This window comes from Phalaenopsis equestris, unplaced genomic scaffold (genome assembly GCF_001263595.1).
Source record: "Phalaenopsis equestris unplaced genomic scaffold, ASM126359v1 Scaffold000359, whole genome shotgun sequence".
Classification (NCBI taxonomy): domain Eukaryota; kingdom Viridiplantae; phylum Streptophyta; class Magnoliopsida; order Asparagales; family Orchidaceae; genus Phalaenopsis; species Phalaenopsis equestris.
The window spans coordinates 420409-446581 of NW_018164801.1; the positions used below are offsets into that span (position 1 = coordinate 420409).

Consider the following 26173-nt stretch of genomic DNA (forward strand, 5'->3'; position numbering starts at 1 on the left):
CAAACGGGAACTAAGATACCACAATATCATTCGATTTTTCAATTTAATAGATTTTTTCAAACAAAACTAATTCGATTTTTGGGATAATTACGAATGATCAAACTATTGAAATTTTGATAAAAACAAAAAAAACTATGGGTTGGGGTTTTACCATGAATTTTGATATTTGAATGAGAATTTGAAAAATGGATGAAGGGAATGGTTGATTTGTAAATAGCAAGTTTCGGGTGGTCTTTTACCTTGATTTTTTGGTTTAAAGTAATGAATGCACACCATAATTAAACATATTGGTAATTATTTAGACAACTGCAATAAGTTTATGATTATTTATTTATTTTACAGATTTGTCTATGCTAATAACAAAATAAACAAATCAAAGAGAGTAAGAACTCACACATAACCCTCTAACACGAAGCAAAATACAGTAAAGAAGAAAGCTGGGAAGTAACTAGGAAGCCTTGTCAGGCTTCTCAGGACCTTCCTTCTCTGGATCATCTTCTTCTTCTTCTTCCTCCTGCCTCTCCTCTTCTTCTTTCTCCTCGTCTTCCTCAGGTGGATCGGCCGGCCATGGAGTCGGAAGTGGAGTCTTCATTGGACTAAACCTGGGGAATATATCAGGCCTGCGCCCAGGCTTTGGCCTCTCCCATTCCTGTAACAAATTGAGTTTTATTTGGCGATTTTTCTTTTTGTTTTTTTAACAGATCGTAGAAGTTTAATTAATGGTAGGTGATTATAAATATGGGAACATTGCCAGAGTTTACCACAGAAATTAACTGTTTGGTCCCTACATTTCTACAACAACAATAACAAACCTTTATCCCACTACGTAGAGTCGGCAATCTTTCTAGTGTAAAGTAAATCAAATGTAGGAGATTTTAAAATTTCGGCTTTTGCTAAATTAAAAAAGAATGCAGAGTTTAATTTTGGAGAATTTGGAATTCATCCAGCAGTTCAAAATTGGTGCAATTTGAATTTATTAGATTTGACTCATTTTCAAATATAATGCACACTGGAGTCACCTGCAGATGCAAACACTGACCATGTTTTACATTAATTTTGATTTTTCTTCAAACCAAATATAAAAATCTAAACTCTTGCATTTTACACCAAACCAAACAACTTCAAAATATTTTATTACATTTCAATTACATCATATTCTTTTTACGCTGCAATATTTTACGGTAAATCAAACAAACGCTAAGAAAAATATATTATATTATCCAAACTTCAACGTAATTTCTTTCATTGAATTAACTCAAAAAAGAGGTAGCTCTTTTCCGACAACGAGGGCTATCCAAAAAAGAATATAAAAACTCAACCTTCATAGGAAAAACATGTTTGACTTGTCAAATGTATGATCATCATCAATATGACACTCATGCCTCTTAAATCATACGTTATGCTGAGCGGATTAGGTGCTACAAAAAATAATATCACACATCCAAATTATCTTAGAGCCCTTTCTAGAACTTTCTAGTATTTTACAATTAGTTTAAGGAATTTACTTCATTTTTAGTATGTTTAATACTATAATCATCTCCATTTTGAATTATATGATAAAATATTAAGACTTTAATGACATAAATTGGGACCATATTTCCAGAAATATAAGTAAGCTTCATAAGCCTATTTCATCATTTTCCTCCATCAAAGGCTGGTTTCAAGGAAAAATCAAGCAAACAAAGAAGTTTGATCAAAGATGATAAGCGAACAACGAACGGAGTGATCATCATCAAATTGACCAACCTATTACATGATTAAGGTGAGTTTCTATCACTTAATTAGTATAATAAGACCCTAGTAAATGTTGTTTTGGCCAGGTTGATGAACTTGGCCAGGTTTTTACTAGTTTAATGGCTAATAATCAAATATCAAACAAAGGGTTAAGCAAGCCTAAGGGTGAGTTCGGTTAGGCAAGGATATATTATTTAGGCTGATGAACCAAACCAAATTTTGGGTTACAAGACCCTTGACCTTTTTAAAAGTCAATAATTAGTTAGCATCAAAGCTACAAATTTCTGGAGTATAATTGCATATAAACCCTTGCCAATCCATCCCTTCCAATTATTTGTCTTACATTACTACCAAATTCCACCAAAGTAGGAGAAAAAATTTAAAATGCTAAACTTAATAATATTAGCTTTAAATCATATGAGCTGTTTTGCAAATTAATATGACCTATTTAAAGCCAAGAGAATTGGCCCATATAAGATACATATGAATTATGCCCAAGTGATGCGCAAGAAAAATATAAATTCACCTATGGAGATACAAAACTTTTCTTGATCTAGAATCAATATTATAAATTTATTGGCATAGTTCGACAGGCTCACAAGTAATAAATTTTAAAATATTATCATGAGTATGGTTTAGATATGAAATATATCCTCTTTCATTATAAGCCTTAGAAATCATATAATACGCAAAGTGGTATGAAGAAAGATACGAGTTATAATGATTGATTGAAATATTGTCTAAAGAGACAACATGTAATTAAAAAAAAAGGAAACAATTAGTATAAGATAAAACTCTCATAATTATACATGATTATAGTTCTTATTCTTATTAATACGGAAAGTACAATGAACCAAATTACAATAGATTTACAATAATAATCATAATACCTCTTAGACATTATAAATTATCATCAAAGCTTATCAATGTTAATGTGTTAGATCATTACAAATATTCCTATGATTATTAATGTCCCGTTAAGAATATAAATACCACCATCACAACCATAAGATGATCCCCTACACAAAGCCATCGTATCATACAAAGATATCATATCATATGCCAATTTTTTAACTCAATATTTAAAAAACTTGAGTTAATTTCAGAAGTAATCATCATTTATAACAATTAAAAAATCAAATACTTACATTGAGTTGGTTTACGGATATTAAATCAAGTTTTACAAATGAGTTTTATACTGATGAACATCAATAATTGTTCCTCATAATTATGTTTAAGACTACTCATAAGAATAACATGAGATTGTGTTAAGCCTATTGTTGAGACTGAGATATCTTTTATTACTATTAGTATTGAAATGAATAAACAATTTTATTGATTGCTTAAGATAATCTTGCAATATTCTTCTCTAAATACACGAGTTGTGCCAAAGGTTACAAAGGTATTTTCTTCCGCTTGAGAAAAATATATAGAGTTTTTGTTGTCACTACACTAACCGATATATGGCTGTAAGATCTTCTACAAAACAAATCAAATAATAACAAGGTGTATTTACATACCCACCACACAATTCTTATGTATTTACACATCTAACACCTAAACATTCATATTTACATGCATACCACTAAAATCTTTGAAATCACATAAAAAATACCACCGGCACTACCTTTTTAAAAGGTGAAATACACATTTTCATGCATAAGTTTATAACACCAAGGTGTTATGAATGTAAATATCAAAAGGTGCTACATACGTAAATACATTAGAATTGTGTAACACAAAAGCAAATGATACAAGAACATGTTGCTACTTAGGTACAACTATAGATGTTGACACAAAAACAATTCTATTGCTTTCTCTATGATGGTAATCAAGAGAAGAGTCTACCAAGCCCATGAGAGAATATATCAACAAAAAGGGCTTATCAACTCTCAGTTTTATGGATTTTTAAAATTATTCTAAGGTTTAAATTAAAATCTTGTTATATATAAGATTAAGAGGGTCTTTATTTTCAATTAGGTTGAAAAATTTTTGAAAAAAATCAAGATCTAAATTTTAAATTTATAATGATTTTTAAATTAAAATTATAATTTTTATAACTAAGGGCTTTATGAATTATCACTTCACTTTAAAAGGTTCCACTCCTTTATTCTCTTTCCTCTCTACTCTTATATCTATCAAATTTCTCTTCGCATCCAATTCTTCCTTGCATCACTTTTTCCTCTCCTACAACAAAATAAAAAATTTATGACTCCTAATTCCCAAAAAATTTCAATTTTTCTATGTACTTCCCTTAGAATTCCCTTCCCTTGGTTAATCATTTAGAATCTCCCTAGCTTTTACTCTTTATAAAGCCTAATTCATGACTTTATTCATTAAGGTTTAACATTTAATCAAAAAGAAAAGAAAATATCAAGGATGATTATCAACAAATTAGCATATCAAGGTCACCGTATTCTACATCAATATTCTATAATGAATGGGTGAATAATTGCTTGAAATGAAAACTGAATTAATTGATCATAAAAGAATTAACTAAATATCTGAACTAAATGAATTGAGTTTATCCATCACAATAGTTTTTCTTCCATTTATTATATTGGGCAGTTACATACATAGCACACAATTTGAATGTATTTACATGTCTCACACCTAAACTTTCAAATTTACATGCATAGCACTCAAATCATAAAAAAAAGCACTATTACAACTTTTTAAAAGTGAAATAAATTTTTTCATGCATAGGTTTAAACCAGCAACGTTTTAAATATGTAAATATGAAAGTCTAGGTGTGATGTGATATATGTAAATACATCAGAATTATGTGCTACATGTAAACTTCCTTATTATATATTACAAACTTCCTGAGAAATTAGTGATTCATAATCCTCAAGCAAATCTTCATTTCTCCATCTCACTCACAATCACTCACACTTTCATAATTTCCCAAAATGACCACTCTGCTATAATATCGATAACATGAGTGAAGGAATTCCTTCCAACTTTGGAGATCATGGAAGAAACCAAGGATTTGAAGATCATGAAAAAGGAAGTCAAAGTCTATCGGTACAAACATTGAAGTTCTATTTACAAATTGGTAGCATATCAATTCTTGCACAATAATAACGAGTGTTCCAATCGACAAAAAAAAATCAATTTCATTAATAGCATTGAAATAGTAACATGTATTATTCAAGAAATTCAGCATAATAGGTGGTTTCATCCAGAATACAATAAAATATTTAACTTTCCATTACCGTATCCACATTTTTTTCTAGATGAATGCTATGATCCATTAGCTTAAAATTGCTACGCAAGCTAATAGTACTTACAAACATGCCATTAATAATTCTTTGGAATCACCAACAAAATAAATAATAAAAAGTAAAATTTACTTAACCTTCTCACATATCTTCAATATCCACAACTCTAAATATGGATAGAAGATTATCCACGAAACAGCTAATTTCTGATCAATGATAGAGCTAATTTATGATATTTGGTAGAGCTAAATCTCTGATCTTTGGAAGCTTTTCCCAAAACATTTTGGTTTGTCACCAAAAAAAAAAAGATAAAAAAGCTTGCAATTAAAACAGATGGAGAAAGAAGTAAATATGAAAAAAAAAAATTACTCAAAGGATTATCTTCGATAGAACATCTTTAGATTTAGATTGGGTTTACAATAAGAGAGAAGAAATGAATTTATAAGTATTACTGTTCCCTTGATTGGGAGTATAAGATGAGGAAGAAGAAAATAAATATGGAGAAAAGTTACTTTTTTGACACTAAATAGGACACAATGGAGAAAAAGAACTCATGTAGCCGACCCCACGTAGTGGGATTAATGCTCAATAGTTGTTGTAAAAGTTACTTTGGTGAATTTCTTATTGATCTATAAAATTTTGTTTCCCTATTCTCTCTCCATGAGAATTTTCTACCCAACCACATTTCAATAACAATTCTAGGTCCATAACACCATCAAACAGCCTCCTTACCACAATAGGTTTTTTACTCTCCACCACTAACTATAAAACTAGAAAGACCAATGTTCGAACTCACATTTTATAAGATTATGCATGAACTAAGAGTCTTCCAAATTGTTAAGAACTTTATCTAGGTGATATTGATGCAATTTCCAATTTGCTAATGCATATTAAAATGACACCTAAATATAAAATTATAAGAAGATTATGAAATGGATAGGGACCTTGCTCATCAGTTGCATGAAGCCGCAAAGATGATTAAGGCATTGCATGGGACAAATGATATCACCTTCCACTAGTGTAGTCTATGGCGAATTTTGAAGTTCAACTTCCAGATATAATAATAAAAATTAAGCTAATGATAAACAAATTTAAGGGAAGTGGGTAGAAGTTCTTGATTTAAATTTTATTTAGGAGCATTTACATACATACCATTCAATTCTCATGTATTTACATATCTAAAACCTAAGCATTCATATTTAACATGCAAACCACTCAAATCTTTAACATTATATTAGAAATATTATCATCAATACCATTTTAAAAGTGAATGCACCTTAAATGCATAGGTTAATGACAACAAGGTGCCATACGTGTAAATATCAAACTCTGGGTGTTAGATATGTAAATACATAAGAATTGTGTGGTATGCATGTAAATTTCCTTTTATTTAATGTTTGACGGTCTATACACATCCACCACCCACTAGCACAACTAGAGAACCATATGATAAGCAATCGATCTAGATGGCACCTTGTCCGGAAGTAAAAAAAGCTTGCATCCTAATCTTAACTTTGTCTAATATTAAGTATCAATACATTAATTCATTAGGAAAGAGCTCCATCGAATAGGGGCACTTTTTGTTTTGTTTCTTTTTTGGTGGTAAACTCATATCTTCCTTCAAAAGTGTAGAATATTTAGCAAAATGTTATGCAATTATTTTATGAAATGATCAAGCATAAGATAAATATACGATTTATATTTTGGTTCTATTGCATTTTCACATAAGAGAAGAAATCCGAAACTATGATATGCATATATTACTCTTTTGCATGTTCAAAATACATGTTTAAAAAATGAGTAAATGAGGCTATTCTAATATAAAAACTTCTTAACTATGACTGCAACTCTCAAGTTAGTTCATCAATAAATTCTATGATGAAGGTGAACTTGAAGGGGCACAACTTGGCAACCAAATGCTCCGGCTCTTATTGGGTTCACTTTAAAGAGTAAATTTTTTGACATGGCATTATAACTACTTGTCCATATAAATTTTTTTTGGAAGATTTACAAGCATACCACTCAATTCTTATGCATTTACAAATGTATGAGCTAAACTTCAATTTTTACATATATATTTCTCCTTACCTATGCATGAAATGGTGCCTTTCACCTTCTTAAAGTTAAAATGATGGCTTTCTTTATGAGATCTGAAAGATTTGGATGGTATAAATGCAAAACATAAAGTTTAGGTGTCACATATGCAAATGCATAAGAATTGGGTGGTATGTATGTAAATGCCCCAATTCTTTTTTTGCTCTTAGTGTCAACGATAACTACGATAACAAACACCTTTACCAATATATTGGCACAAAAGGTTTTTAATTGCTCCAATATTCTGTATTTATACCTCTTCTTACAATAAAGGAAGAATTGCCTTTTTTTTTTATCAAGAAGTTTAGCCATCTATATAGGCAGCAAGGAAGAAAATCATATAGAGACAAAAGGCATTACGTGTAACAATTGACCAAGTAAAATAAATTAGATAACTTTTTTTCCATGGAAAAGACTATTCCATTGAGTCTTTCTCTTCTCCCTACTCTATTATCTTCATCATCTTCTTTATAATTCCGAACACCCAATAGCTCTACTATCCAACATGTTCATATAATTCCCTAAGTGCTAAGCTCAGCAACACCACCACCTATAAAGATAGGCATATAGAATAAAAAGGCAAAGGATCACCTAAGAGAGGTTATTAAATGTGAAGAAGCCTGATATTAACAATATTTAAAACATTCAAATAGGGAAGTTTGAAACATTCTTTTAAATGCGCTAGCTCATGCTATCATTCAGCGCACAAATGACTGAAATGAACTTAAATAAAAAAGAAATACTTCTTTGTGATACTTCAGATAAATAAATAATCACCAAGTAATTGCTATTTTATCTATCAGATGTATTTATATATGCACATTATTTTAAAAACACCATGATTATGGGTTAACTAAAGTACCAAAAAGGAATTCTGGGCAATAGCCCCTAGGAATAAATGGAAAGAAATAAACAACTACACATTTTCTATCCTACTGAATAAGTAGTAACAAAAGTTAAAACTTTCAAAAAATCCAAGCAAATACTATAAAGCATATTAAAAAACAGCCAAAGTTTTCATATTAGAATCTTTATTTTGGTAAGTTCTTCAAATTACACCTACTGGTCTCTAATGTCAAGGAAAAAAAAAACAATAGTTAGATCTACCAAACATTTAAGTATGCATTTCCTAAGAATAAATATGGATTAGTTATTGCCAAATGAGTTAAATCCAAAGAGTAAATCCTTATAGAATCAGAATCATATTAATATGCATTCATAAATCACAATAACTATGAAATATACTTCAGGGTCATCTTCTTATTTTGTTCTTTCTTATTTTTTATATTTATTTTGTTTATGTTTTGATTTGAAATTAAACATGTTTAGTGTTGATATTTTGTTTTTAGGGGCATTTACATACATACCACCCAATTCCTATATTTTTACATATCCAGCGCATAAACTTTACCTTTATACATTTATACAACCAAATCTTTTATATCACATAAAAAATACCACAATTTTAACTTTTAAAAAATGAAATACACCTTTTCATGCATACATAAGGTGGCAGTTATGTAAAAATTGAAGTTCCGTGCGTTACATATGTAAATACATAGGAATTGAGTGGCATGTACATAAATCTTCCTTGTTTTTAAAACACAAATCACCTCAAATTTGTAAAAATAAGTTGATTTTTTTTTAAAATTAAAAAATAAAAGCATGTAAAAAGTAAAATAATCAAATATAATTTTAAAACAGAAGTAACAAAAATAACAAAAATAAATTTGATCACAAATAGACCCTTAGCATTGGAGTTTAAGATGAGTGGCAAAGGTTGCTAACTAGAAGTGACAAAGGTTACTAACTAGACTTCGAAAATCAGCTTTTAATTAGCTAGTTAAGTAATCCAGCCAAAAAACAGCTAAATTTTCAGGTATACCATCTGTAAACATGACCAATCACATTAATAATCACAGATCGTGCAAGGAAAAAAAAACAGAATTTCAAATATATATGTTTATCCTCATCCAACTCCTTCCCAATACGGATATTATTACAGAAAAATCAGAAAATGACAAATGGCTTCATCTATACAAGAAAATATGCGAACTTTGAAGTGAAGAATATTTGCATTGCACCAAAAACAGAACTTCACATGACTAGATATAATGAACCAATTACCTAAGCTTCAAATTCAAGATTAATACTTCGATACAAGAGCAGCATACTCAGAACCTGATGCAATATACTTAGTTCGCTGAGGCAGTTCCTTCTGCATAAATATAGCAATTATCTGATGCAGTTACTATATCTGACCGTTGCTATTTTGTTTTAATGATCACATTTAGTTTATTTTTCCTTTGTCATGCTTAAGTGTGTTTAGTTCACACGTTAATCGGGAGTGTGGTCCCAATTTTTAGTTAGTGTGTTCCTCATTCCTGGTATAGAGGAGTGGAGGAAATGGGGACGGAAGGTTGGTTCTTTTACTGAAATTATCGGGATAATTTGGTTTTCCTATCTCTGGTTGCTACTCTGTTCCTGGTTTTGTTTTTTTTTCATCAGTTTCTATGCCAGATTGGTATCAAAAACAATAATGGCAGTGGCGAAAAATCTTCGACACATGAAGGCGATCGTAGCTAATACACCTGGCAAAAGGCGCAGGCCCATCTTGAATGAAGGTTGGACAGTCGCCACTGACTTTTAGCACTTTGTCACTGAGAAGCGGCAAGAGCTTCAACTCCTTCGCAATGGGAGATCAAAATATCAGGCAAGCACATTGGCAGTAATGGCTACCACACCACTAACCAGGGAAACTAAGACTAGGAATCATGGATGAAGGGTCACTCTAACTGTTTAATCAACCATCGAACCCTGTACACAGACAGTTCGACGTTAAAAGACTGCACTAGCAGCGAACTCACTTCTCAAATTTTGAGTCCGATGAGAACGAACTACTCAAAGAAATCCCCAATCGCAATTGACCATCAAAGACCGCATCTACACTGACTATAAGGTGAAAATTGATATTTCATACTTTGACGGCCACCTTCATATCGAAGATTACTTGGATAGAGAGTAGATCATGTAAGCTTTCTTTGAATACATGCATATTGCTATGAAAAAAAAAGTGTGCTATTTTGCTTGCAGATTGAAAAGTAGATTAGGAGCTTGGTGGCATCAATTGGTTCAATCCCGTAAGAGAGAGAAGAGAGAGAGGAGAACCCCAGAAAACCGATCAAATGATGAGTTTGGATGAAAGAACCTTTACGGAACCAATTCTTGCCTTCCGATGATGTGCATATATTATATGTGCAATTTCAGAGATGTGCCCAAGAAAACCACTCAGTATGTGCTTACACCGAATAATTCTATTGTCTTAGTGCCCAGATTTATATGAATCTAACCCGCAAATTATGGCTCGCAATATCGGAGGATAAAAATAGTTATACAAAATAAATTAGAAATGAATAAGGTTTAGTCACTTTTATAAGCGGTAAATTACACCTACAAAGCTGAACTTCAAATAAACAAAACCCTTCGATCGTTTAGCAGCAAATGGCAGTAAAGGGACCAGCTTATAAAATTCAGCTTCCTCTTGTATCTTCCACAACTCAGTTGCCCCATCAAGTGGTGGAGACACTTAAGCTATTGGCAAAATGGCAAAAAAAAGCAAGCTTGTATCACCGACCTCGACCCATGAAATATTTTCGTTGTTTCCAACCTGGCCACCAATCTAACGAGTGTCCAAATAGGAGACAAATTCAGCTAATATAAGGGGAATTGAATAGAGAAGATGAATATTCAGAGCATAGTATGTTCAAGGGAGCTGAAGTGGAATACGTATCAACATATGAGAGAGAAATCCTGAAATATGTTTTAGAGAAGGTATTGCTCGCTCTAAGGTAACCTATTAAATCTCAACCTACTGCTGCTTTTAGTTGAAGGAACAAGTGTATGAGTTGATGGTTGACAGCAGGTGTTTATGAATCGTAATATCTAGTGTTGTAAAAACACTTCAATTAAAGACCACAAAGCATCCCAAGCCTTACGATATTAATTGGATAAAAAAAAAAGAGTGCATTCAGAAGGAACTGCCTCAACGAACTGAGTATATTGCATCAGGTTTTGAGTATGCAACATCAGGCATATTAGAAGTTGGACCTCAGAAGGCGCTAGCACCAAATCCACATCCATCCAGGTGATGAATGGAAAACGACATTCAAAACTAGAGAAGGGTTATATGAACAGCAAGTGATGTCATTTAATTTGTGAAACACACCAAGCACCATAATGAAGCCGTTATTGGTCGACTTTGTGTCGTTTATTACCATAATATTCTTGTGCAAAGCATTTCATTGGAAGATCACTTGAATCACTTGAATCACTTGAAGTTGTTATTCTCCACTCTTCAAGAACAAAAACTATTCCTCAATTTATGTAAATGCGAGTTCACCTTAAATGAATTTCAATTTCTCGGCCTCACTATCAAGTGGATCCTAAGAAGATAGAGGCCATTCAATCCCGGTCAGCTCCCAAGTCAATTATAAAAGTTTGTAGTTTTCATGGCCTTGTCGACTCTTAAAAGCATTTTATACGTAATTTTAGTACTCTTGCTGCACATTTATCAAATTGCATCAAGCAAAAAAACTTTTATTGGGGCCAATAACAGTAAGAGAGCTTTCTAAACATGAAGGGGTGTTCGGGTTTATCTCCTGTGCTTGGTATACCAAATTTCGACAAGTCATTCCAGGTTGAAACTAATGTGTCTGCTATAGGAATAGGCATTGTTATACCTCAAGAAGGAAAACAAGTAGAATTTTTTCGTGAAAAGTTGAGCCCCATCCATCAAAGGTGGTCTAAATATAAAAAGGAACTAAATGTGGTTATTTGAGCATAAAAAAATTTATAAAACTACTTATTACATTAGGAATTTATCATATTTAGTGATAATCAGCCCTTGCAATTCTTACAATCTCAAATAAATCTCAATCTGATTCATCTATGCTTGGCAGTGTTCCTCCAAAAATTCAATTTTGTAGTGAAGCATCATGCTGGTCACACCAATCGTGTAGCTGACGCATTGAGCCGCACAGCGAGCTTTTTGATTGTCGTCCAAGCTAGCATCACAGGAATGGAAAGCCTACAAGAGTTATATATTGATGATGAAAAATTGCCATTGTGTGAGCTAGTTGAATGCAACTGTCTCCTCAAAGAGATTATTTTATTCAGCAAGGTTAACTTTTTAAGGGCAAACACTAATGTGTACCTAACACAGCTCTCAGTCAACAAATTATTCAAGATTGTCAGGGGAGGATTGCCAGCTCATGCAAATAGGGACCGAACATTAGAACTATTGCAGTATATAATCTTTGGGCCCAAACTGAGAAGGGGTGTGTGCAAATTTAAGGAGAAATGCTCCATATGATAGAGTGACAAGGGCACAAGTTAGAATACTGGCCTTTATTTGCCCTTACCAATTCCAGATTCCAGTTAGAAGGATCATAACATAGATTTTGCATTAGGTCTGCTTTGCACCAAACACGAATCAAATTTTGTAATTGTAGTTGTTGATCTTTTTTTTGAAAATGGCTCATTTTGTGGCATGCAAAAAAACTTGTGATGTTTCCAACATTTCTAAACTTTTTTTAAGGGATTGTGAGCCTACATGGCATTCCAAAGAGCATTACATATGACTGTGATGTCAACTTTATAAGTTACTTTTGGAGAGAATTGTGAAACAGTTCAAGACAGATCTTCGATTGAGCTTAGCATATCATCCTCAAGCAGACAAACAAACAGTAGTAGTAAACCGATCCTTAGAGAACATTATCCATTATATTGCGGGAAATCAGCCAAAAACAGTGGGATGAGTATTTAGGACAAGCAAAATCTGCATTCAACTAATTGATTAATCGTTCCATTAATCGTCTCCCTTTAGCATAGTCTATATCAAAACATCAAATCCCACAATAGGTATTGCTATACTTTCCAAGCTGAAAAGCAACAGTTGTGAACAATTTTGAATCTATGTTGTGGGAAATTAATGACAAGCTTACAATATCATCCCATCAATACAAGCAGCAAGTTGAATCCCGAAGGCCAAAAGTTTCAAAGTTAGTGATTTGGTTTTGGTGGAAATTTGCAAAGATCGATTTCCTCAAAGTGTTTAATTGAAGTTAAATCTTCGTAAATTTGGACAATTTCCCGATAGCAAAGGCATCAATGACAAGACTTATGTACTTGAATTGCCCACAAACCTCAGCATTTCATCTACATTTAATGTGTTTGATCTTTACACTCATCAAGTGCCTAATAAAGGGGTGACTCAAACTTCTGAACTCGGGTCAAAATCCTCGGGAGTTGAAGAGATTTGATGCAGCATACTGAGAACCTGATGAAATAAACCCAGTTCACTGAGGCACCTTCTCTGGATGCACTCCTTTCCATCAAATTCTGGGTGCTAGGTTGCTACTACAAATATAACTATATTACCTGATGCATTCAGTATAGCTGCCCGTTGTTATTTTGCTTTAATGATCGCATTTAGTTTATTTTTCCTTAGTCATGTTTAAGTGTGTTTAGTAACACGTTAATTGGGAGTGTAGTCCCAATTGTTAGTTAGAGACTCCCAGATTCCTGCTATAGACGAGTGTAGAAAATGGAGATGGAAGGTTGGTTGTTTTATTGAAATTATAATAATAATCTTGGTTTTCCTTTCTCTGGTTGCTGCTCTCTTCCTAGATTTATTTTTTATTCATCAGGTTCTACACTAATTTGTAGACCTAAGCATTCAAAACTACAGACATAATAGAACGGGATGCACATACGCCTCCAATGTATGCCCCAATCCTAATCTGAGTTATAAAGATTCCTAACTTTTTATCCATGAAGTTTATGTATGTGTCAAGTCGAACAAGAACAGAGAATTTATATAAAAAACTGAGGAAGAAAGATTACAATGGATGAATAAGGTGATCTAGAGGTAAATAAGTATTGAAAAGGGAAGACGCCTGCTAGAGAGAGAGAGAGATTCATACAATAGGGAAATCGAGAGGCGAGCGGCGAGTAATCTTTTCCTCCTCCGGTGCCATGCAGAACACCAACCCACGCCTGATGCTCCCCTGACGTCGCGGAGATAAAGTGACGCCGATAAAGCAAGAGCTCTTCCGGCCACCGATGAAAGCGCAGGTTGCCGTCGAGCAGGGATGGTCCACGAAAACCGCTGATAGGTATCCCACCGACGCCAACCAAGCCATCCAATCACAGGTCGTCAATGGAAATTTCTCTCGTGCTGGAGCCTCCGTGCGCGCGCCTTAGAGAGGAGCAAAATAATGTTCATTTAAAATAATATTATAATAAAATAATTGATTTCTTGAATAATTACGGTAGAAAAAATAAGAATTTACTTAACATAAAATATAAAATATTATTTTTTAACTATTTTAAATAATTATGTCCCCAAATTTAGTATATTTTGAATAAATTTTATTTTAATTTCTTTTAAAATAATCAGCTTACGAGCTACCTTTTCTATCTAGTTAGGACTAATTTGAACCCGACTTGTTCGCTCATTGAGTTCACTTCCTTTATCGAGCTGAACTAAAGCTGGCTCACGAGTCAACTCACTTCTTAGGTCCGTCATCCTGGCTCAGCAGTCAAAAGCCAAAAAATTGGAGCATCGCAGACCAACCATGGAAGATTAGACAGAATCCCATCACCTTAGCCCTTTACTTTCTTGCTTCCTCCCACGTATGCCTCTCCTTATTCCTTCGCCTTCACATTCAATCCATCCATGGAAGGAGCCATCTTCCCCAACCGTCCCTCTCCTCCTTTCCATAATGCCAAACCGCATAGAAAAACATCTACTCAACCTCCCCAACACCTAAAGTTCGGACCTTCCCTTCCCCCTCCTCCTCCTTCATCCCACTCCCTCCCCCTCGACTCCCTTCTCCCCCTCCTCACCCGCCAGAACTCGCCTTCATCGTCATCCTCCCCAACTTCCACCGCACCAGTCCCCCGCCTCGCTCGACTTTCCTCCATTGATGATCTCTGTTTCCTCTCCCCCGAAGCTGCTTCCATTCTCCACCTCATCCTCTCCCAACCTCTTCCATCCCTCCCTTCCTTCCTCCGCTCCTCCAAACCCGACATTCTCGCCGTCGACACCGTCGGCCTTCTCAAAGCAATCGACGTCGCCGGCGATTGGGAGCGAGCTCTTCTGCTTTTCCAATGGCTAGCTTTCGATGATAAATCGAAGATTGACGCACCAGCCATTGAGGTCATCCTCCGAGTCCTCGGTCGCGAGTCACAGCACTCCCTTGCCTGCAAGTTGTTCGACTCAATTCCTCTAAACGACTACCTTATCGATATCCGCGCTTACACCACCCTCCTCCACGCCTACTCCCGCTCGGGCAAGTTTCAGAAGGCCGTTGAATTGTTCGCGCAGATTAAAACCAAGGATCTTGCGCCCACCATTGTCACCTACAACGTCATGCTCGATGTCTACGGAAAGATGGGCGGATCTCGGACTCAAATTTTAAACCTTTTGGATGAGATGAGAGGCAGAGGTTTTGAATTCGATGAGTTCACCACTAGCACTGTTATCGCTGCTTGTGGGAGAGATGGGTTGGTTGATGAGGCCGTGGAGTTCTTTCACCAGTTGAAGTCCCAAGGTTTTTCACCTGGAGTCGTCACTCACAATGCCCTCCTCCAGGTTTTTGGAAAAGCTGGTAATTTGCCGCAGGCACTGAGTGTTCTCAAGGATCTGGAAGACAATGGCTGCTCTGCTGATTCAGTGACTTACAATGAGCTTGTCGCAACTTACGTTAGAGCTGGGTTTTATGAACAAGGAGCTGCCTTGTTGGATTCCATGGCCACTAAAGGTATCACTCCAAACACTGTCTCTTACACCACAGTGATCAGCGGATATGGCAAGGCTGGGAAGGAAGATGAAGCATTGAGTTTGTTCAGAAAAATGAAGGAACTTGGTTGCGTTCCAAATGTTTGTACCTACAATACCATACTCGGAATGCTTGCGAAGAAGTCTAGGAACTCAGAGATGTTAGAAATACTCCTCCAGATGAGATCTGATGGCTGTGTTCCTAATCGTGTGACATGGAACACCATGCTTGCAATGTGTGGAAAGCGAGGCATGGAGCATTATATCAACCAAGTGTTTGTCGAGATGAAGAATTGTGGTGTCGAGCCGGATCGCGACACCTTCAATACTCTGATTTCAGCTTATGGAAGGTCTGGATCTGGTGCTCGTGCTCTAGAGCTGTATCAGGAGATGACTGAGGCTGGTTTTTCCCCTTCTCTTACAACTTACAATGCACTTCTGAACGCCATTGCTAGAAAAGGTGACTTTTTGGCTGCTGAGTCCGTGTTGAACGGCATGAAAAGCAAGGAGTGCAAGCCCAATGAGCTCTCCTACGCACTGCTCCTCCAATCCTACGCAAAGGCGAGACATTTTGAAGGGATAGCGGCGATCGAAGAGAAGGTTTACGCTGGCGAGATCTTTCCGAGCTGGGTGATCTTACGAACACTAATCATCTCGAATTTCAAGTGCAGGGAGCTAAAGGGGATGGAGCGGGCTTTCGATGAGGTGAAGAGAAATGGTTATAAACCTGATATTGTAATTCTGAATTCGATGCTCGGCATATATGCTAAGAATGCGATGTACGATCGAGCGCACGAGATGTTCCATTTGATTCATCAGAGCGGGCTTATACCCGATCTAATCACACATAACAGCTTGATTGACATGTATGCGAAGTGCGGCGAGTGTTGGAAAGCGGAAGAAGTTCTTATAAGCCTTCAGAACTTGGGCTTGGAAGCTGATGTTATCTCCTACAATACTGTAATTAATGGTTTTTGCAAGCAAGGACTGATGCAGGAAGCCATGAGGACCTTCTCAGATATGATAGAAATCGGGATTCGACCTTGTATAGTTACTTATAATACATTTGTTGGAGCTTATGCGAGCAGGGGTATGTTCAGTGAGGCTGATGATGTTATTAGTTATATGATGAGCCATGGCAGCAGGCCTGTTGAGTTAACTTACAAGATGATGATTGATGGTTATTGTAAAGCTAGAAGGTATGATGACGCCACGGAGTTTGTACATAAAATTGCTGAAAAAGACCCTTCTTTTGATGAGAGGTTAGTGCGTAAGTTGGCTCTACGGATACGGGGCTGGTGAGTATCAGCACACTAACTTAAGTCATTTTTTTTTTGGATTAGTTGATTCTGTATAGAAAAAACTTCTTGCAATATGTTGCTTCGATTTGCTGCCTTCATCTTTTGTCAATTTAGTTATTTAAGCATCCTGAAAATGTAATGTTGTTGAATTCAAATATGTCTGTACCGACTGTACGTGATATCAGAATTCAAAACATTACTGACTAGAATGGATCGGAAACAGAAAGGAAAGTAGAAAGAGCATGAATCTAGAGAGAAGCTGTGTGATTTCACCATATTTCTGAATGTACATGGTTTGAGCGAATAATTCAATATCCTTTCACTTCCTATTCTACATCTATATTTACATATTAGGGTAGAGACCCAATATTACAGGAAAGGTTATGCAAATAAATTTACATTACAGACCATAATGTGTGTTCCCCATGAAATGTACCTAGTTTGTCTGTAGTTGCTCTGTTAGCGCTGGCGTGGAGTTCGGTCCACCCAACCCGCGAACTCCCGCTCCCGTCTCTTCTTCTATTTTCGTGAAACGACGCTTCAGATCGCGAATGATCACACCTCTTCACAAATAATCATTTCTTGCTTTCTTTTTTGCGAAGAGAAGCAGAGAAGCAGAGAAGCATCCCTTCATCAGAAACCGTTCTCGCCTCCTCTATATCCCGAAGAGAATCATCGCTGCGCTTTTTCTCTTCGTTATAAAACAGCGGCTCTCCTTCATATCCGGATGTCACAAGAAGTCACGATTTTCTTCTTTAGGTTTCCTCGGGAATGAGGAAGAATTCTTCGGGTTTTCACGGGATAGTGGAAGAGAAGAAGTGCAAGGAGGAGTAGTTTCTTGCGGCAGAAGGAAGAAGAAGAAGATTGTTCTCCCTAGGCTTTGTCTTGGTGGCTTGTGGTAGAAGAAAATTTGGGTTTATTTCTCTTGTAAGTTTGTCTTCTTCGGTGTTCTCTTGTAAGTTTGTCTTCTGTAAGTTTGTCTTCTTCGGTGTTTCTCGGTGTAGAGTTTTCTTCGGTGTATCTCAGTGTAGAGAGAGAAGAACAGAGAGAGAAGAAGAGAGAGAGCAACGAAGAGTGAGAGATTCCTCTTGTAAGTGACTGGTGTACATTTCCTCAAGTAGTAAAATCCTCTGCAACTCCGTGGACGTAGGCAATTTGCCAAATCACGTAAATCTGTGTGTTATTTTTTAGTGTAATTTTTCTCGTTCTATTTTTTGATTCGTCGATTGTTCTCCTATTTGATTTATATATATATCACATCAACTGCTCTGGTATATATTTCATAACAACTGGTATCATAACTTTGTTCAGATCTGAGGAAGAATGATGGCTGCAGATGAAGTAAAAGTTTCCGGGATCGAGAAATTTGATGGCACAGATTTTGGTTATTGGAGAATGCAGATAGATGATTATCTTTATGGGAAGAAACTTCATCTTCCGTTATTGGGGAAAATACCTGAAAGGATGGATGAGGCTGAATGGAATTTGTTGGATCGACAAGTTCTGGGGTTATTCGAATAACTCTATCGAGGTCTGTTGCATATATTGTCGTCAAGGAAAGGACAACTACAGATTTCATGTCAAACTTATCAGGTATGTATGAAAACCCATCGGCAAATAACAATGTGCACTTGATGAAGAAGTTATTCAATTTGAAGATGGCGGAAGGTGTTTCTATTGCTCAACACCTGAATATTTTCAATATTATCACAAATCAATTGTTGCTTTGGAAATTGATTTTGATGATGAGATATGTGCACTGATCTTGTTGGCTTCATTGCCAGGCAGTTGGGAAGTCATGAGGATAGCAATTAACAGTTCTGCAGGTAAATTTAAACTGAAATACGATGATATTCGTGATTTGATTTTGGCTGAGGAAGTTCACTGGAAAGATTTTGTCGAGGTCTCGGGTTCGAGTTCGGCACTGAATGTTGATTTCAGAGGGAGATAGCATGACAAGAACTCAATGATAGAGATATCAAAATCAAAGTTTAGTAAGCAAGCAACCTGTTGGAATTGTGGCAAGGTTGGCCACATAAAGAGGAACTGCATGAATCCTAAGAAGATGGAGAATGATAGCGCAAATGTGGTATCTGAAGAATCACAGGATGCACTTTTGTTGGTAGTTCATAGTTCTGTTGAAGACTTGATGTTAGATTCAGGGGCTTTGAATGTGGTAGAAAATCTACCAAAGGCTACAGTGCAGGGCAGTGATGGAAGTGAAGAAAAGAGTGGGTCTAGGGCACCCATTCCTATTGTTCCACAGACAGATGTTACAGAACCACAGAGCTATGAAGAAATATTGCAAGATGAAAATTTGAGCAAGTGAGAGTTGGCAGAACTTCCACCAGACAAGAAGACATTGCACAACAAATGGATGTACCAGGTAAAGGCTGAGTGTGATGTCAGTAAAAGGTATAAGACTAAACTTGTTGAAAAAGGCTTTCAGCAGAGATAGGATGTTGCCCATGTTTTTTTTTTCATGTGATGATTAATATATCTGGATAGTCTTTAATGATTTTGAACTTCACTACCCCCTTCTTAAAGTTAAAAACTTTTCATATTCCTTCACTTTATAAATTTATATTAGCTTTAGAAATTTTTCATTAAGTTTTAATCTTTTCTTCTTACATGAATCTCTAAGATTTTTAATACTTCAAAAATATAAATTCATTTACTAAAAACAAAAAAACATAGTCTTATTATATCATACCAAATAATCTTAATCTCTAAAATTAACTTTTATTATTTAAAAATTTTACTTAAGTTTACTATATATTTAGAAACATAGATATAGTTATCTAAAGTTACCCTATAATACCAAAGGTCATGTTAAAAATTTTTAAATATTTTGAAAATATAACTAATTGAGAACAAATAAAATTAAGTTTATTTTCTTTAAAAAGGAATTTTTCTTCCCCCCAAACTTAATTTTTTAAAAGATTTTAAATGAAGAACTGAAAAATTGAGGGTTAAAGAAAACATTTAATACATAAAGAAAAGACATATCTGTTGAAGGTTCTGATTTGAAACTTAACTCTGAAATATTGCAGGTGCTAATATGAAAAATTACAATACTTAAAACATTAAATAACACATAATACATATAAAAATTTGTTGAGAAATAGTTAACTACAAATACATCCAACAAAGTACTAAAAACTAATAACAGTATTAAAAACAGTCTCATAAATCCACAGTTCACAACACAACATACAACAAAATAAAGTACCACAGTCCACAAACAAACAGTCTAAAAAATAAAGTATAATTAAACATAAACTAAACAAAAATCTAATTAAAGCATCACCAATCATCATCTTCTTCTTCTTCTTCTTCCACATTCAAATTCTGCTAATGATATGGAGTAAAAACAGGGTGAGTAGAAAATTGAACTGAGTGATCACCCTTAATGAATTTGACCATTACATCATCATAAGCAGCATCGTATTTGAACTTTTGTCTTATCAACTCATCAAAGTGAGCATTTCTGCCCTCCATATTTTTCATTCTATGATTCATTCTTAAAATATCTCCTTGTTGGATCATCATTTGCTCCATAAGTTCTTGGATAGTAGGGGTACTAGAAGTACCTGAAGTAGAAGGAATATCTCTGATCCTACCTCCGGATCTCCATCCAACATGAGATTCATAAGTCTTTATATTGGCAGGCTCAATAGGTTTTAGAGGTTCAATCCTTTCCTCCTCTGGTCTATAATCAATTCCTGCCTGTTCACATACTGTGAAGATCAAGGCAAGGTGTTCTAAACCTCCAATAGTCTCTCCAAAAGCAATAGATCGAGTGTTCATATAAATAATAGAGCCTACATATGCTCTTTTTATCCACTAGATAAAAAAGTTTAAGATAGTTCTATCCCTTGTAACATCACTATGATGATTTGTTGGTTTCAATCTTCCAGAAATAAAATAGTGTCCGGCTTTAAATACTACATTTAACATAGAAAGAGGAAAGTTTACCTTAACTTCATTCTTCACCTTCCAAGTTCATTTTCCATCAGTAAGAAAAGAAATAACTTCATCTAAGGCCTCATTCGTAGTAGAAAATGACTTATATTGGCAGTTATACACATCTTCCAACTGATAAAATTCATTAATTTTACTAGTAGTAAACTCCACCATTTTTTTCACGAACAAACACAAAGTCTTCAAAAGTCTCATTGAAATTGGCATAGTACTCCATCACTATGCCAATAATCGCCTCAGCAGTAAAGTAGCATAAATTCTCCCACTACCAAGCACTGATTAATCTCTTGACTTCTCCTCCTGAATTTTTAAATCCTCAATTCGGAAGCACTTTTTTAGTGTTACGTAGACTATTGAAGCAAATGTTCGCCTTATAATTGACAAACTTTTGATCATCAAAATCCACTTTTCTCTTTCCTTTACTCATTCTAGGTGTCATGGTAAATCTACAAAAATTTGATAAAATCCAAATAAATTCCCAAAAAATCCAAAAATCACAATGTGAAACGTTTTCTTAAATCTATTAAGTAAGAGTTCTACACCAAAGGATTTTCCCAAAATCTTCCAAAAAAATCTCAAAATTTCGGATCTTGGCAATGTGAGATAAATCCTTGCTGAAAACCAAAAATTTTGAGTTCAAAGTGTAGCTCTTACCTAGAGAAGATGAGATTCAAACTTTGTTTGCCTTAGAATTGCCTCAAATCCGAGCGATAGCAAGCCCTAGGTGCAATAACCGGAGGTTGAGGTGACTCAAGGGGTAAAAATGGCATTTCACTGTGCAAATCGTGAATTTTAAAGGTGTTAGGGTCGGTTCGGGTTGAGGGCGCGTCAGCGCCCATCCGGCGTCGCGGCGCCAATGGTAAAAAATTCACTTATTTAATTTTTTAAATTTTTAATTTCCTCTCTATTTACTCCAAAGTTTATTTAATCTTTTTTAACGCAAATTTTCATCTAAAAATAATTCACAAACAAATATTTTTACAAACAACACCAAACTAATTTTTATATATGAAAATACACTTTTTACCAATACATTTTTCTAATCACAAATTCACATCTTCAAAGCAAACTAAATTATAATTCAACATCGAAATCAAGCTACAAAACTAAAATGCTGACACAAAACTATACACATAATCAAAGATCTAAAACAAAGTAAAGTAAATCAAATCCACACAATTATATTAAAGCATAAGTATTTTAAAATAGTAGAGTGTCTAATTTCTGCAATTAATCTGTCTCTTCTTCAGTGTTTTCTCCTCCTCTAATATCTCTCATAGATTGGAAATGGACATATAAATTGTAGAAGGGTCGGTACGGGAACTAATCAGTCAAATTTTCATCGATCCGTCTATTTTTCTTGAACATTTGTACAAATCCTGCTTCAAATGTTCCTGTATGATCAAAGTTCTCCTTCATTCTCCAGTATAGGTGATCTAAAAGGTAGTTAAGATTTCTTATTGCATTCGTAATACTCTGACAACTCTGAAGTTTTCTTTCTATTTTCTTCATTCTCTTCTCCAAAGATATTGAACTTCAAATTGTTGGTGGCGTCAATGGTGTTGAAGCATGTGATGAATAGTCCAAAATACAATCTAATGCTTCATTTTCATTTCTTATGTAATTTCCATCAATAGGAATCATGGGTTCCCAAGGTAGTAAAACTTTTTCCCAACTTTTATATAGAACTTGAGATTGACTGCAAAGTAGGAAAATTGTAGAAGATACCCAAGTTCATATATTGGCTCATTCATGATAATACCCATTACAGATTTAAAAATGATAGATCCTACATCAATGGGTTTTTCCATTTGAATGCAATAGTTTAAAATAGCACTTTCTTTGGTGACTCTACTAATCTTCATGATAGCGAAAATGAAGAAATGTCATTATTTTGAAATTGGGTTAAGTAGCGACGAAGAGAAACTAACGTATCCCTCATATCTGATTTCCCAATTATCATGTTCATCCGTCATAAAATTATATACTTCTTGCATCGTATCTTTCGTCGGGATAAAATTTGTGTAATGACAGATTGGAACGTTTTCTATGACATAGAAATCATTAATCCGAGCCGGAGTAAATGGTACAGCCTTACCTCGAACGAAGACAACTCCTTCGGTAATTCCATGTAGGTTGGTTGGCATAAAACTCTTTTAAAACTCTTTTACTACGGGTACTACAACTGCAACTATAGTGTAGCACAAAACTTCTCAACGTCTTTGTACAATAATTTTCTCGATCTATGAACTTGGATTTCTATCTCCATGATTGACAAAGCCTCTCTCCTTGATAAGTCTCTTTTTCGTGATGACTTTGTCGTATAATCTATGCACGTCAAAATTGATAAATTTTTTGAAGTATTTTTGGATTTGGAAGTCATGAAATTCGAAATTATGAAGATTCTGGATGTCCAAGTTAGTTTTTAGGACTTTAAAAATACCTCTCGGCGGTTATTATGGAATGAAATCCCGCCAAAGTCCACCATAATTGTTCAGTATGTGAAAAATACTTGGGACGTCGTCGGCGCTCTCGATGGTGCAGTCAGCGCCATGGTCATTTAGTCAGGCGCCAGAGGCCAAATTCGCGTCTCAATTTTTTTTGTTCAATTTGATTCTAAATTTTCCTCCAATACTAATATTTCTCTTAATTTATGATATATAAAATTGTGTAGAGCTTAAAAATAATATTATTTCCTAATACATAAATACTCTTATTAAAAAAATAGTAATATAAAGATATATAGATTTATATATGGGTTGCCTCCCATAAAGCGTTTAGGTTAACGTCGTCAGCCCGACATACTATTGGTTTAGTTGGGTTGACTTAACATTAAAACTTCTTTAAACTGGAGTATGTGCCCTTCATAATAATGTTTCAATCAATGCCCATTAACTTTAAATACATTTCCAGTTTTAGGATCCTTAATAACAACAGTTTCATAATGATAGACTTTAATTACTTTAAATGGTCATAACCATCTGGATTTTAGTTTTCCTGGAAATAATCTCAATCTTGTATTATATAATAAAACTTCTTATATAAGTTCAAACTTCTTATTAATAATCTTCTGATCATGTCATATTTTTATTTTCTTCTTATAGATTTTTGCATTATCATATGTTTCATTTCTGATCTCCTCAAGTTCATTGAGTTGCAGTAATTTTTTCTCACCAGCATCTTTTAGATTCAAATTAAATTCTTTAATAGCCCAAAATGCTTTATGCTCTAATTCTACTAGTAAGTGACATGTTTTTCCAAAAATAAGTCTGTATGGGGACATTCCTATAGGAGTCTTATAAGCAGTTCTGTATGCTCATAATGCAGTATTTAATCTAGCAGATCAATCCAATTTATAGGGATTTACAGCTTTTTCTAAAATTTATTTTATTTCACAATTCCTTATCAATTTCTCTATTTACTTATTTCTAAAATGAGATCCTCCATCACTAATAATTACTCCGGGCATTCCATATCTTGTAAAAATATTTTTATTTAAAAATTTAGAAACACTCAGAGCATCACATTTAGGTACAACAACAACTTAAATCCATTTGGACATATCATCAACATCAAGTTATATATATAAGTTTCCAAATGAAGGCATAAATGCTCTCATAAAATCTAATCCCCACAAATCGAAAATTTTAACTTCCAATGTGTAATTTAGAGATATTTTGTTTCTTCTAAAAATATTTTCTACTCGCTGACATCGATCACATGTTTTAATATATTCATTAACATCTCTAAAAAGAGTAGGTCAATAAAATTCAACTTGTAAAATTTTATAAGCAGTTCTATCCAAAATATTCTCTAAATTTAGAATCATGATATCTTTCAATTATTTGTTGAGTTTCTTCATAAGACACACACCTTCTAATAATTAGATATTTACATTGTTTATATAAATGAGTCATCCCATAAATAGAATTTTGAATCATATATAATTTTTTTTAATTATTGATTCTTAATATATGGTGGTGGAATATCACTTACAATATAATTTACTATATCGGTATATCACGGTGTATCTATTTCTTCAATACCATATAATTGTTCATAAGAGAAATTTTCTAAAATTTCATTTGTAAAATTATTTAATATTTCTTTTTCTAGTCTAGACAAATGATCAACTATTTGATTGTTATTTTCTTTTCTATCAACTACAGAAAAATCAAACTCTTGCAATAGAAGTATCCATCTAATTAACCTTGGTTTAGCATCCTTCTCTTGTATTAAATATTTAATAGCAGAATGATATGTATGCACTATACATTTAGTTCCAATTAAGTAAGGTCTAAATTTATCAAAGGCATAGACAATAGCTAATAACTCTCTTTCAGTAGTAGTGTAGTTAATTTGAGCATCATTCAGAGTTTTACTAGCATAATATATTACTTTAAAAACTCTATTGTGCATTTATCCTAACACTACTCCAATAGCATAATCACTAGCATCACACATTATTTCAAAGGGTTTTTCCCAATCATGTGGTACTATTATAGGTGCAGCGATTAATTTTTCTTTCAATAATTCAAATGCTTTTATGCATTTCTCATTAAAATCACATTTCGTATCTTTTTCTAAAAGTTGGCATAATGGCTTAGTTATTTTTTGAAAAATTCATTGTATAATGCTTGTAGAATCCAACATATCCCAGAAAACGTCTTTTCCCTTTGACCGTAGTCGATGGTGGTAATTTTTCAATAACTTGAATTTTTGCACGATCTACTTCCATGTCATTTTCAAAAAATTTATGCTCAAGTGCAATTCCTCTTGCAACCATAAATTGACATTTTTCTCAATTTAATACTAGGTTGATTTTTTCACATAATTCTAGAACTTTTTCTAAATTATTTAAGCATAATTCAAATGACGTCCTAAACACAGAGAAATCATCCATAAATATTTTCATTCCATGCTCAATCAAATTACTAAATATTGACATCATACATCTTTGAAATGTTGCAGGTGCATTACATAGTCCAAAATGC

At 34.2% G+C, this 26173-nt stretch overlaps 2 protein-coding genes across 3 annotated transcripts; one reads left to right on the top strand and one right to left on the bottom strand.

The window, feature by feature from the left end:
* Window positions 1-278: 278 nt before the first annotated feature.
* LOC110026243 lies at window positions 279-14310 on the bottom strand. Its single transcript, XM_020727112.1, has 2 exons — window positions 14036-14310; window positions 279-649 (listed from the first exon to the last, which is right to left on the bottom strand). Exons 1-2 carry the CDS (start codon window positions 14252-14254, stop codon window positions 449-451), a joined length of 420 nt encoding a protein of 139 aa, XP_020582771.1. The 5' UTR covers window positions 14255-14310; the 3' UTR covers window positions 279-448.
* Window positions 14311-14528: 218 nt separating this feature from the next.
* Window positions 14529-18564, top strand: LOC110026242 (pentatricopeptide repeat-containing protein At2g18940, chloroplastic). Of its 2 annotated transcripts, XM_020727111.1 has the most exons (2): window positions 14529-17192; window positions 18507-18564. In XM_020727111.1, coding segments are annotated over exons 1-2 (2403 nt in total). In that variant the 5' UTR covers window positions 14529-14790; the 3' UTR covers window positions 18508-18564. The 2 variants fall into 2 exon arrangements, with proteins under 2 accessions (XP_020582770.1, XP_020582769.1); XM_020727110.1 differs by lacking the exon at window positions 18507-18564 and having other exon boundaries at window positions 14529-17658.
* The last annotated feature ends 7609 nt before the right edge of the window (window positions 18565-26173 follow it).

Excerpts from the sequence above, each read along its gene's own strand:
- LOC110026243 (XM_020727112.1), bottom strand. The coding sequence starts at position 14,254 with ATGGCTTGGTTGGCGTCGGTGGGATACCTATCAGCGGTTTTCGTGGAC. Across the intron at positions 650-14,035 it reads CGCCTCTCGATTTCCCTATT|GAATGGGAGAGGCCAAAGCC; the intron begins GTATGAATCTCT and ends AATTTGTTACAG.
- LOC110026242 (XM_020727110.1), top strand. The coding sequence starts at position 14,791 with ATGGAAGGAGCCATCTTCCCCAACCGTCCCTCTCCTCCTTTCCATAAT.